Source organism: Glandiceps talaboti, chromosome 1 (assembly GCF_964340395.1).
Source record: "Glandiceps talaboti chromosome 1, keGlaTala1.1, whole genome shotgun sequence".
Taxonomy (NCBI): Eukaryota; Metazoa; Hemichordata; class Enteropneusta; family Spengelidae; genus Glandiceps; species Glandiceps talaboti.
The window spans coordinates 21,470,376-21,484,992 of NC_135549.1; the positions used below are offsets into that span (position 1 = coordinate 21,470,376).

The window sequence follows — 14,617 nt, forward strand, 5'->3', positions numbered from 1 at the left end:
CCTTCTATCATACATACATTGATCTAATACTCACTGTTACCCATTGACTGCATTCACCTCATATACCTTCTATCATACATACATAGATCTCAGACTCATTGCTACCCATTGATTGCATTCACCTCATATACCTTCTATCATACATGTACATAGATCTCAGACTCACTGCTACCCATTGACTGCATTCCCTCACCTTTGGATTTAGAAGAGACCACAGTCTTTGAGGTTATTCTTGATGATGACATCTGTAACGGCATCGAATACAAACTGAATGTTGTTGGTGTCTGTGGCACAGGTGAAGTGTGTGTAGATTTCCTTCTGGTCCTTCCTCTTGTTCAGATCTTCAAATCTCATCTGAATGTATGCAGCTGCTTCCTCATAGGTGTTGGACCCTAGGTATCAAACACACAACAACCCACATTAAGTTAGAACTCATAGGCGTTGGCCCATAGCCAAAGAACAACGACCAATGGCAAGTTAGAATTCATAGGTGTTGGACCATAGCTAAGAACCAACGACAATGGTAAGTTAGAATTCATAGGTGTTGGCCCATTGCTAAAGAACAACGACCAATGGTAAGTTAGAATTCATAGGTGTTGGAAGGTAGCTAACCAGCAATGACCAATGGTAAGTCAGAATTCATAGGTGTTGGACCATAGCTAAGAACCAACGACAATGGTAAGTTAGAATTCATAGGTGTTGGCCCATTGCTAAAGAACAACGACCAATGGTAAGTTAGAATTCATAGGTGTTGGAAGGTAGCTAACCAGCAACGACCAATGGTAAGTCAGAATTCATAGGTGTTGGACCATAGCTAAGAACCAACGACCAATGGTAAGTTAGAATTCATAGGTGTTGGACCATAGCTAAGAACCAACGACCAATGGTAAGTCAGAATTCATAGGTGTTGGACCATAGCTAAGAACCAACGACCAATGGTAAGTTAGAATTCATAGGTGTTGGACCATAGCTAAGAACCAACGACCAATGGTTAAACTTTACAAATGATTTATTTGTTGTTATCTATCAAACAGTGAACAAGACCGACAGTTTGCTGTCAAAAGCACTCAGCTTATAGAGATATATTCCACTTATTTATTTGAAGCAGTTTCCTCTTAGTGATAATCAGTCTTTGGAATGCATCGTTCTGTCTCCAATATCTCCATCAGTGAAGAGTGGTACACTAAGTGTCACTTGACAATAATCTGTCGGATGACCTTACCTTCACAAAATATGCACTCACTTTGCAGTAGATGTCAACAGACACAAATAAATGATACTGTGTGATCAGGTAGGTACAATGTATCCGTCAACTTGTTTGTTGTTTAAAATTCTTTTTGGTTTCCAACATTTTCTGTTTTCCGGAAGGCTAAATGACCAATTATTAAGACCCACTGTCTTTTAAGATTGCCTTGTTATTCAATATTTTCAGGTTTCAATAAGGCTAAGCTAAATGACCAATTACTAGGTCCCTTGTCTTTTTAGATCTCATTATTTTCCAATATTTTTCTGGTTTCAGGAAGGCTATTAATATTATTAAGACCCCTTGTCTTTTTAGATTGCATTGTTTTCCAATATTTTCTGGTTTCAGATCAGGAAGGCTAAATGACCAATTATGATTATAGACAGATAGGTACTGCTATCACCCACTAGTGTTATCTACCACATGCAAGAAACTATACTTTTAGTTTGTGTCTATCTTGGTATGCCGATAGTTTGCTTTCCGTGGTAGTACAGTTTGTATAATGTGATTTACCTGTGTATTCAGGGAAGCAGATGGTCAAGGGAGATTTGACAATCTTCTCTTCGAATAAATCCTTCTTGTTCAAGAACAGAATGATAGAGGTATCTGTAAACCACTTGTTGTTACAGATAGAATCAAACAGTTTCATTGACTCCTGCATACGATTCTGAAATACAATAAAAAGGGAAGGAATGCATAACATAACAAGTTAGACACGTAGTTGTGTTTGGTTAATGAAACTATATGGTTAACACTGTAATTACATGTATTGTCTTCATACTCAGTGAAACTCCACCTGGCACAAGAATCTTTGTCTCTGATTGGTTAACCACACCATGCTATTGGCTATTATGAACCTATCCCCAAAAATGTACCTGGTTACCTGTACACACGTCTTTTACATGAAATCGCCTGGTCTTGAATCTTTGTTATAAATTTGAAATTAACTTAGGCTCCGCAAACCTTGACAAACTGCTTGCACAAGTTCCTAGAACTGAAACATCCACAATGACTGTTTTGATTGGGCAATTAAACAGCAGTTCAAACTTGCTAGTGCCCCAATGGATGAACAGTTTACAAATAACTTACCATTTCTTCATCCTCTGCCAAGACTAGATCGTAGGCACTGAGTGCCACACAGAAAATAATGGCCGTCACTCCTTCAAAGCAATGGATCCATTTCTTACGTTCTGATCGTTGACCACCCACATCAAACAGTCTGTTGATGCAAACAGAGAATCCATTTTATGATTACCATGATGGCAAAGACTTTATAAAGTTATTAACAAACCCTAATCTCTGCAAACTATCGGGGAAGTAAAAGATGCCTTGATCATTGTTCGATGTGTCTTGTGGTATCACATGGGTAGTAAGTCATCAAAATGTTCTGGAATATTACATGCATACATCATGTGTAATAGAGCACCACCAATAATCATTGTGTGACAGTACAGTATGTTACACTGCCAAGACTGACAGAAACATATGTTACATATGGTTTATACCTACAATTTAGGTATAGTACAATATTGACACCAATTCTAAATCAACCTTTTGTGTTTCTGAAATCTGTTTTTTTTGTTGCCGAGTTCATAATTTTACACATACACATACATTTACAGATGAGGTTTAGTGTCGGCTCAATGTTAGCACTGAGCCAGCCTGGTGTTAAGATATAGCTGGTGTAGGCATTAATCCTTCTAATTATTAGCACACGCTGATGTGGTGTTAGTGCCAACTCCATGTTAGCACTGAGCTAGCCTGGTGTTCACATTAGGCAGGTGCAGGTATTTAACCCTTTACTTGCTAAGTACAGCCTGGTGTTGGCACGAAGCTAGCCAAATGCTAGCTCTCTATTAGCCTGCTAAGACAGCAATTCTAGAGCTGTGCGCTAGGACAAAAAAAGGGATGATATTTATAACATCTGTATTCATATCAAATGGATTTTGGTACTTACTTAAAATGTAGATCTTTGTATGTAAAGTGTGTCTCAACAATACCAGTAGTTTTTACTCTGGTTCTAAGCACATCTTGTTGGGTGGGTATATAACCAGGAGCTGCTAACCGATCAAGGGCATTCAAGTAATACGATGCTGAGTCGTTCAGTTGGTATTCTCTTGATCTATTGAAGCATGCCTGTACTCCAGAGTCTTTCCATAGCCTCTTCATACATGCAGCGAGTTCGGGGCTCAATTCTCCCTCCTCTGCCTGGCCAGCCAAGGCAAATAACTGCCGAGCATCTTCCTGCAATTGTACAACACAAAATATGTGTTAAAAGTTGGAGTTGCATGCAGGGTTCTCACCAGTTTTAAATGAGTGCTGGTTGGTAATTGATATTCAAGAGCTTTACTATTCATTAGGCACATCAACATTAAAAATATGTCTATTAGTTACGGCTAACACTGGGCTACAGCGTTCACATTAGATTGGTGCAGGCAATGACCTGTCCGGTTACTAACACATGCTGGTGATGTACAAGTAGTGCTAAACTGGTCTTAACACTGAGATGGCCCAATGCTAGCTCAGTCAGAAAGTGATTCTGGCCTGAATCATATTCTATTCTCATCACAAATAAGGTCACACAAGAATAACACAAACCCATTGCAGGTTGTTACATAGTTTAGCAAGCGCCGTGCCACACACACAACTTATTTGTTATTAAGATGAATCCTCTCAGGCATAAAAAATATATCTGTAGGTAACCAATGTATGAAATATTATACACTATCTGCCAGCACGGCGGGGTATAGTACGTGCAAATCTACATCAGCTTAGGGTAAAACTTTGTGTGTATACCATACTTGAGTCATAGCCACCGGATATCAAATGCCATGATCACATCTTGGGAAAGGAAAACTAGGATAAAGATCAATGCTTCAGGGAATATTGTGGCTCTTTTTCACATGTCATGAATTGTGTATGTCTGACTCATATTGAGGACCTCCTGCAATCTCTCCTATTCTCCTTCATGTTACAAACACATACAAGCGGTTTACCAAGTATCTGTACTGTGATATTTCTAAAACATGTCAATACATATGTTCTGATTTCATGCGGCATTACACATTGTAACCCAGCAGATGTACATTGCACATGCATTTAGTAAATTTAATGTTTTGAAAATTAATATCTTACTCATAACCTGAATATTTCACGATTGATAACGAATACATGATCACTTTAACAAGATACATGTGTGCATATGTATGTGTGTGTGTGTGTGTGTGTGTGTGTGTGTGTGTGTGTGTGTGTGTGTGTGTGTGTGCAAGCATGGGTGTGTGTAACTTCTTGTGGATACATAGATGCATTTGTATATGCAATGGTGTATTTAATGCTCCCAAAATGTGTTTGAGTTTACAGCAACCCTTGAATACCTTGACATCCTACATTGTATATAGGGTGTATTTACAATGAGTTACACAAACCTAGTCATTATTAAAAGGGTTTAATAAATTCACATGCTATAACTTACTGCTCTATCTGGATGACCAAAATCAATTTTTAGTGATCCCATGGCACGGATAATTGCTATCATGGATTGAATGGTGTTACTATAGACAACTGGTTTATACTGCAAACAATCTTCTTCTGTGTAGCCTTCTTCATGGATAATTCTGTTAGACAAAAGAAAAGAAAAAAACATAAGTTATTAAACTTTCGTCCTGGGGGGGGGGGGGGGGGGAAATGCAAGGGAATTCATTGAAATATCCATAGTACATCATGTAATTATTAATAGTTAATATCATGAAAATTTTGCAAAAACAGAAAAATGTGTCTGAGGGGAAACAAATGATGATTTGTATGCATCATACAACTTTGAAAATTAACATTGAGAAGTGCAACGCCACTAGTGCATACATTTTAACTAAATACATGTTTTCTTAGAATTGAAGGAAAATGGAAGGACATAGTTGTTGAAGATTGCACGATGTCACACTAGCTCATTAAACGAACTATGTTTGCTTAGGTTGGAGGGGTGGGGGGTTGTCAGGCATCATTGTGATTTCTGAACTTCATTTTCGCACTTCTAACCAACACAAATGTAGAAAGGTTTCACACCCTTAACGATATCAGGTTCTGTATTTAATACTGAGATGTTGATAAGTTGATTAAAATTTACTTCTAATGTGATATACAGTACCGGGTTTCTGTTAATATTTTAATATGTTTATTGTATTTTTACACTGCATGGATTGTAATTGTGTATACGTGTATCATATATACATGTAAGTGTGTCGATATCGCACTTGGTGAATGTTCATTTAGGGGAGGGGTTTGTGGACTAAATGAACAAAGTTTGTTTATTGTGTGGTTATCCCTTAGCGTGAGAAATGTGGTACATTTAAAGTCTGTAGGGCTTGTTTCTTGTGATAGTTCTTTACTGGCTTTACAAGTCATGTAATATTATGTAAATTGAAAGACACCTTACAGTAAAAAAAAAAATTTTATATAAGTTTTCAGTTTGGCTAAATCTAAGTTATTGTATGATAGATGATTTCAGACAGATTTGCCATTGTTTTGGACTACTGCATCACATCACAATACTGTAGATGTATACAGTATTGTAAAATAACCTCTCTGAACCTTTCCTTCACACTGTATATCTTATAGCTTCATTTTTATGAGCCATATAATTTGATTACCAAATCTTTATGTCCCAGACTCAAACACATAAAAGACCATATTAAAAGGTCTACTCTATAGGTTTTAATATACCACTACAACATACAAGGATCTCATTTTTTTTTTTGATTTCATGACTCAGCCTTAAGAGAAACTTTGCATAATTTGTAAATGTCACTAAGGAAATTGTAAAGCGTTAAATATACGGTGTCCTTTCAAACATTTAATTGTGTTATTTTGTTGGTCACAAACTGGCTCAATAAAAATGGCACTTGCTCTTAAGGATAGCCAATGTGTGGTTCATAAATGCTTAAATGGCCAAGTTCAGATTTGGATTAAAATATAGGACTGAAAAACATTTGTCCGACAGATTTACAAAAAGAGTTAGTCCAGTTCAAAATAATAATCGTATGTAATCCTTACGGCTTCACTGATAAGATGATACATACATGTATGCAAGAACCTGGGATTGAAATCCTGGCCTTTATTACTATAGTGTATGTACCAGAGATTACTTGCACTGGTGCACACGCGCATATTACTAGTTTTGGTACATTTGTATTTTCACTGCAGTGCACTACCGAAAACATTATTGCATACCTGCATGCAAATGATATGCAAATTTGGATACGATCTTTCGGTACACACGAAATCGCATGATCGCGCCTGCTGTATGATTTTTATGGAAATTTGCCGTTTCAGATAGACATATGTAATAATAACAGAACCCCCATGCCATGTGAGTTCCAGTGTGGGTATTCAGGAGTATTTACACTCATGCTTACAGTGTTTTCTGCTGCACTTTCACTAGCTATATGCTTGTGTAAGGACAGTCCTGTATGAGTGCAGAGAACACTGCAAGCACTCATAAATGCAAATACCCCAAGTACGCCTCACTTGCACTCACATGACGTGTCATATGAGTTCTTTCATATTATTTTTAAGGATAACCCATCAACATGTATGGCTCTCAATGCTTAAAATGTCTACAAGTACATGTAGATGCAGTTCCAATTACATTATTGTAAGAGTAAAAAGCAGCCTAGTAGAGCTAAAGAATAATCCTATGTAATCCTTATGGCTGCACTGATAAGATAACACTGATGTGAGAAACTGGGATTTAAAACCCGTGGAAGTTTAATGATAACCCATTTCGTATGGTTCAGTAACACTTAATGGTATTGTTTATATCTGGATTATTAAGTAGTGGAAAACAGTTGTATGTCAGAGCTCTAGAAAAAAGTTGGTCCAGAACAGTAGGTGGACATGGATTAGAAATGTTACACGTCAAGTCATTTTAACAAGACAACATTTTTTTTTTTAAATCAGGAATCTGATGAAATGAAAATACAGACTTACTTCATTTGTTTGACAATTGTACTCTTTCCTGATTCACCAGCACCTGGAAATATATGAAGACATTATACATTATTAGCATAAAATTACATCATTTAAAATTACAAATGTAGCATTGAGTTAAGATTCAAGAATTATATCAAATCAAAATTACATCATATCAATGCAAATTATCATGTCAATCAAATAAATAACATGATATTAAAACAATATTGATCTTTCATACATACATGTATGGGAGAGGGGAGGTGCATATTCATTATTGCAATATTGATTCCATCGTTAAAATTTGTTCATTCATCATATTTACTGCTCAAAAAGTTAAAATTACCAAAACAACAATTTTTTTTTTTACTACAAAATTGACAAAAATGTGTGGGTTTTTTCTAAATCAGCTGTCAACATGTTTGTCTTAGTGCAGATATCTGGGTCTGTTACGGTCAAGTCACTGAAAATATATCAATTGGTGTTACTCTTTCTAATGTAATGTAGTTTTCAAAGACAACAGTGTAAATTAAACCACGTCTCAAGTATACATACATTTGTACATGCACTGAATTCTTAAGTCATTTTTTCTTAACTAATAACACATGCATGTCTGTAACATTTATGACTGTAAAGTGGAAGTTTATCTGAACAAACACTTGATTACACAGAATCACATTTCAATGTGATTTATCTATCTCTTTCCTTCACTTTGGCACCAGATTTTGACTAATTATTGACAAATTGAACACATCGTCACATTTTATATATATACCATGTATGCGATTCTCAATAATCTCACTGATACACTCAAGATGTACTTAATCATTTTTCTTTGATTTAAATGTCTGGCATTAGGATGGTAAAATGTGCAGTCCATGATACATGTATGTACATTGTACATGTACTATGCATGATGCAATACTGTACATGGTGATATAGCATACTATGTGTACATGTACATGTCCTGTCAGAGACAGGTATTCAATCAAAATCTCATGATGTGCCTAATTAAATCAGTCTTACTATAGTAGAAAATACCATATTGCTAATGCTAGCTGAAAATGAAATCAAAATACATTTTTTATAAAATTGTCTTTCCGGAGTGACGATTCTAAATTTGAACGATAAATTGTCTAGTAAATTAGATTGGTTAGTTACCATGGAAACATGGCTTACATTTTTTATTCACCTGACTTTACATAAAGTTCAGTGCTTGCAGTGTGTGACACACATACAAATGTACACATACATATTTCCAGATATTTAATCAAAGTCCTCTGACTCTGACTTTGACTTTGACCCCAACCCCCTACCACTCTACCAGCATACATGGTAATTCTGTACATAGTACATGTATTGATGTAACTATAGGAAGACATCACTGACATTCACATTTACAATATGTGAACACTTTAGTGCACATGTATTGTAACATACTGAGTGAATGTATTCACTGTGCATTATATTCATATCAAATAATACATTTTCAGGGGAAATTTTAGCTTTCTTGTACGAATGTACGACACTACTGTAAAATTTAATCCCATTATAGGTTACTCTTTTGTTTGGATAACATTTGTTCAGTGTATTTCATTATATCTGCAATCTATATATGATAATCTAAAACATATCTGGCAATGAGAACATTCTAGAAACTACCGGTAAACTGGGTTCTGCATAAAAGCTCATTTTTCCCTTTTTCGCTCTGCAAGATTATCAGTGATAAAATGAGCAGAAAACTACTTCCCTGAAGGTTGTACAAAATCACACAAAAGGAAAATGTATCATATGATGTTGTCATGACAACTCAAATGACGAACAATCTCATTTTAAACTCTATCATAGTCTGCAAAATACACAGGAAGCAGTCATTCTCAGTTACAGTTCACTATAGAATTTTAATAATAATCAGACTAAATAAGTCCATCAAATGCAAATATTAAATGTACGGAATACGCCTAGTTTGTAATCTTTTCCTCAACGCTCAACCGGATTAGGAATATTTTAATACAATTCGCATTCTTTGTCAACAAAAAACATATGGTTTCTGCAAATAAAAATGGAAAGCTCAAGCCAAGGACCTCAATATGTTGCTTTAATTAAGGGTTTTTTATCAGTGAGAGTAATGCAGTACTATTTATAAACAAAAATAAATTTATAAATAAAAATTTCCAGTGGTATGTACATTTTTGTGTATACATGTATGGTTTCACGATCAAATTAATTACATGGCAGCTTATATATATCTGTATTTTTACATTAAAATACTTCAGACATAGCAAAAATGCTAAATTCTCATTATTATCCAAATATAGGTTTTCTTTACACATCTGAGAAAAATATGAGCACTGGATCAAAGGTGTATATTTTTTTCCGACTTTTATATCATTAATATTACAGCACTCTGGATTTACAATTCGAATAATAGGTTACATATTTACATATTGATCGTACCATGACACTAAAACGGAAAACACAGTTTTTTTCTCTCCGTTTTTTGAGTCAGTAACGCTTAGATATACACATACATGTAATATGCCATCAATTATTTACATGTGTACATCTTATCCTTGAAAAAAGAGTGGCTGACTAACGTCATAGCAACAAGTGTCTTAACTGAACAGCCGTATTTACTACGTATGTAATTGCAGTGAAATATCTGAAGAGATAAAATTCCGACTTGTCGGCAGACATCTGATCATAAAAAGTGTGTAGTCACTACTTATCCTTCAGATATGGTTTACTAGACTATTGCTAGTCGATCAATATATTTTATACAAAGTCTGTAGTAATGCAACATGAATAATCTCATGACAATGTGTGTGTGTGTGTGTGTGTGTGTGTGTGTGTGTGTGTGTGTGTGTGTGTGTGTGTGTGTGTGTGTATAAGGAGGGGGGATGTGGGTGGGGATCCAGCTGCATCTGAATCATCAACAAAACCATTACAAAAGTGTTCTTATTAAATGTACCAGGTAGTTATCTACTATTATTGACGATGGATATCAGTTATACCATACTACACCCAGGTACATGCATCTAATCCTTCAACATTTCCCAGTGGTTTTTTGGCTAAAAAATTGGAGAACATGGTAATGAAAAGGGATAAAAATGACAGTTTCTCCATACAATCTACCATAATTTGTTTACGAACTGTGCTAAAAAGACGTGGGAACCAAAGTAGATGTTACCTACTTACTATACATGTAACCTGAGCCAAAATACTGGTTTCCTTAGTATGAAATCGTAATGTGAGTGAATTTATCAAATATCCACCAACACAGCTAATGTACATTGTACATGTACATGTATCTGTTACCCCTGTACAAAAACCTCACAGAAAATATACCCAACCATCACCCCCCCCCCCCCTCACCAAAAAAAACCCTGCTATCACTATACTGTATCAGTGACCACTCAATAACTATGTACATGTACGTGTACATCTACATGTACACATCACCCTAAGGGCCCTAACAAATCTGTATGCAATGTTCACCACCCTCTAGGTATTCTCACAGCTGCCATGGTAACCATAGGTACATGTATATAAGTGACTGATTCTGCTCATCACACCTACACCTACAGCAGGATCATCTATTGAATTACACACCATGAAAGAGAGAGAAAAGTGTCCCTAATATCACCTATCAGTCAAGATAAAGTAACATCAGACAACCGTTGACGTCAAGCAGAACGATCAATATGGGGGCCACACTCTCCAACGTGCACAAACCTTGAGGATAAAATTACAAAGATATGGTGACGTATCTGATCTGCAATAACAAGAAAACGGGAAAGCAACAGATAATAACCTTTGAGGTAAAAATAGATGTTGGCAGTGAAGATGACCACTGTATTCATAAAATATATTAACAGCTTTCCATCAAATAATCTACCATTGAACACACGAGACATGGTTGTATCTGATGTGTGATGTGATGTGATGAGGGGAATGCAACAGATGATACATTTGTGAATGGACAGCATTGATGATGAAGACAGCTCTCACCAACACAATTGACATGATATCAAATGACAGAATTAACACCTGTATTGTTAAATAGATAGCATACTGAAATGAATGTCATACCAAGAGAGTTTCTGTATATTTATTAAATTTTCCACCAACATAATCTCCATCACTATTCACAGGAGATGTATTTTTGTTGTTATATCTCGTAACCAAAATAAGCCTTAATTTTCATGAACATGATTGGTACATGGACTTTGATTAGTTCCTCGGGAACTGTTTCCATGGTCCTCATCAGAATTCAGTTTTGTATTACATATACCTTCAAAAAATGTATATTTTGATCATCAACTAGCTATTTTCTAGTCTCTTCAAGATGTGTAATATTTTCTTTTGTCTGCAAATTTATTTATTAAGTGGGTAATAAAGAAAGAAAAACATTTTGAGCAAAGATACAGTAACATACTTCTGAAGAAATATGACTCACAAAACATTTTAAAATCAAAGCATATCTGTTGAAACCTAAAACACTACATTTTTTGCTTGTATGGAGATCTACATCATGATTCAAACACAGTACTGAGCAGGCAGCCATCTTGCTTGCACTTTCCTGGGCAAAAATAAAAAAACACCAACACAACATGTACATGTTTCTATGCAACCATCTGCTGCTCTATGTTTACCAAGGTGTAATTGACAAGATATGTGTAATATTGCCAAGATATGTGTAATATGGGTTCTCCATTACAGATAAGGGGGCAGATAGGAGTTGCTATCTGTTTATCTGTTTTACAGACATCACCTACCTACATGTGTACATATTAAGATACTGCTGCTACTGGTATTGCATAATACTTAATAGTATACAGACCCATAAATAGCTGCCAGTGTATACATATCATGCCACAGTGTTTATATATCATGGCATACACTATCACCAAGAAATCATTCACATGTACATGAAAATTGTTTCTGCCACCAATTTAATTAAATTAAAACCATGCTGTTTTGAGCAGACTTCTGTCTCTGCTCTGTGTTGATAAAAAACCACAGTATAGTACATGAACAGCATCCAAGCAGTTTACATCACAGTGAAACAAAATAATCAGTAATCTATATGACAGTTATGTATAAATATAATTAAAATCATGACCTTCTTTTCCACTTAAAAAAACTGCCGCTTTATGAAATTTGGACTGTAAACATAAGATTACGTTTGTAGTCTAAAAGAAGCATTGCATATATGACTTGGTAGGGTTCAGAGGTCAAGGAATCCTGTGACAAGATATTTCCCCAGGCCATACCATTGTACAATTATTTAGGCAGGAATTTTGGCAATGCAGACAGCCAAATTTCTGTACTAAACAGCTTCCCTTAATTAACATCTTTAGCTCATGATATCTCAGTTTTCATCTGCTTATTTTTAGACTTTTCTACACATTTAATATGTCTGTGGATATCGAAATGCATATCCCCTCCCCTAGCTTATACTCTCTGCAATAAGTAATGGCTTGATAGCAGCAATCATGGCACATATTTTTGTATGTTGCAAAAATTTACTACATATGGTGCAAAGATACATTTTTTTTCTAAATAAATTTAAAAAGATCACTTTTTTTTTTTTGCAATCAGTGATTCCAATATTTGTAATATTCGACATAATATTATACATCATATTTATACATTTACATTTTAGTATCTGAGTATCTTTTACACCAACATTTCTTGTTTTGACCCACACATCGGAAAAAATGTGCTGTGTGCCATTAGAGGACACTCTAGTATACATGTGTAAATGTATGTAAATGTATGCAATACATGTACATGTTTACTGGTATTATACAAGGTGATTTTGTTGCATTAAAATAACAATTTGTCCATGAACCGAAAAATAACTACATAAGTATGTTTAAAAAAAAAAGATGGAAAAGTCTTCCCTTTATGGAAGGCATACAAGCTTTGTCTCGGTAACTGTCTTCAGTACCCATGCAAGCTGTCAGTTGTAGAAAGATTTACACTATAATGATGACATGACATTTACAAAGCATATGATTTGTAAGCTCTATGTAGTACAACAGGAGACTTTTCAGTATATGTTACACTACTTAGCTACATCTTACTAGCATCAGTGTACAAATGACCATACTTCACATTCCACATGGGAGCACATTTCACTGATTCATGTTATCATTGTCATGACATATGGGAAGACTTGTCACATAGTAAATAAAACAGCATCTCCAACAAATTTGGACATACTATATATATATATACAATTATGATATATATATATATATATATATATATATATATATATATATATATATATATATATATATATATATATATATATATATATATATATATATATATATATATATATATATATATACACACACATACACACACACTGTCACATACATGTACGTACGTAAGTACATGTACGTACATGTGTGTGTGTGTGTGTAACAAGACACTCATACATGTACATTCATACAAGTGTAATGGACATCTTTCATAGTTGAGATGCCTTTATCCTCAAGTTTATATGCATACATCATATATTAGTGACCAAACTTGTCATAAAATATTGTAAACACAAATATTTTTGCCAATAAAAACTTTTGCAATTTACAGTCTTCAGCTCGCTCTCAAACTTCAAAGTCTGATTATTTTACCAGACTGGTACATTCATGATGTATAAAAGGGCATTTTAGTCATTCCTTATTTTTGCATTTTTTGTTTCCAGCAAAATAAGCAAACATACTAAGTCCTTAGAAAAAATTTTCCAGGTCTATAGTATTGCGATAACTCTAGCATGTATCAGGGTTAGCTAGCCTACAATATGAAACTGGTATAGTGTATTTGCACCATTCCACATATCATATGATATCTAATGCTGAGAATACCTGTCTGTTGCTATGCAATCATAATTTATATGACTATATTATACACATATGTTCTTTGGCTGTTTACACTGATTACGAGGGAGGTAAGATTATTCATGTAAGGATGCACTGATCTATGAAATAAACTCATTTCAGTAGATTATATACATATGCTGGTACATGTACATGTAGGATCTCAAGGCCATAGCAATGTGTGTCATCCAGGGTACATGTACCTTGTACAATGTATAGGCTAGGTTTTTTACAACTATACAGAAATATTGAACACACAGCCACAAAAACCAACCCCCCAAAAAAACATGTATCCCTTGCTAGTAGCATAGAAAGTCAACCACTTTCTTACTGCTATTGCTAGCAGATTGGTGAAACCACCACCTTCATCGTGCTAACAGCCTGGAAAACCAACCACACATGTACCTGCTTAGTGGTAAACAACAACCTGCTTAGTGCTAGCAGTCTGGAAAACCGTGGGTTACATGTATATCTGTAGGAGAGACAAATCATTGATTTGCTAGCTTGGCATACCAGT

General features: G+C 35.1%; 1 protein-coding gene across 1 annotated transcript in view; it reads right to left on the reverse strand.

Annotated features, from left to right (window-relative positions):
* LOC144442487 (guanine nucleotide-binding protein G(i) subunit alpha) overlaps positions 1–14,617 on the reverse strand; it is a 44,322-nt gene that overhangs the window by 5,069 nt on the left and 24,636 nt on the right. Inside the window, exons 2-7 of the mRNA XM_078131850.1 lie at positions 7,226–7,268; positions 4,716–4,857; positions 3,201–3,487; positions 2,333–2,462; positions 1,757–1,910; positions 194–392 (exon numbers count right to left, since the gene is read on the reverse strand). Of these exons, the coding sequence (XP_077987976.1) occupies positions 202–392; positions 1,757–1,910; positions 2,333–2,462; positions 3,201–3,487; positions 4,716–4,857; positions 7,226–7,268 (947 nt within the window). The 3' untranslated portion in view covers positions 194–201. The remainder of the gene's footprint in view (positions 1–193; positions 393–1,756; positions 1,911–2,332; positions 2,463–3,200; positions 3,488–4,715; positions 4,858–7,225; positions 7,269–14,617) is intronic.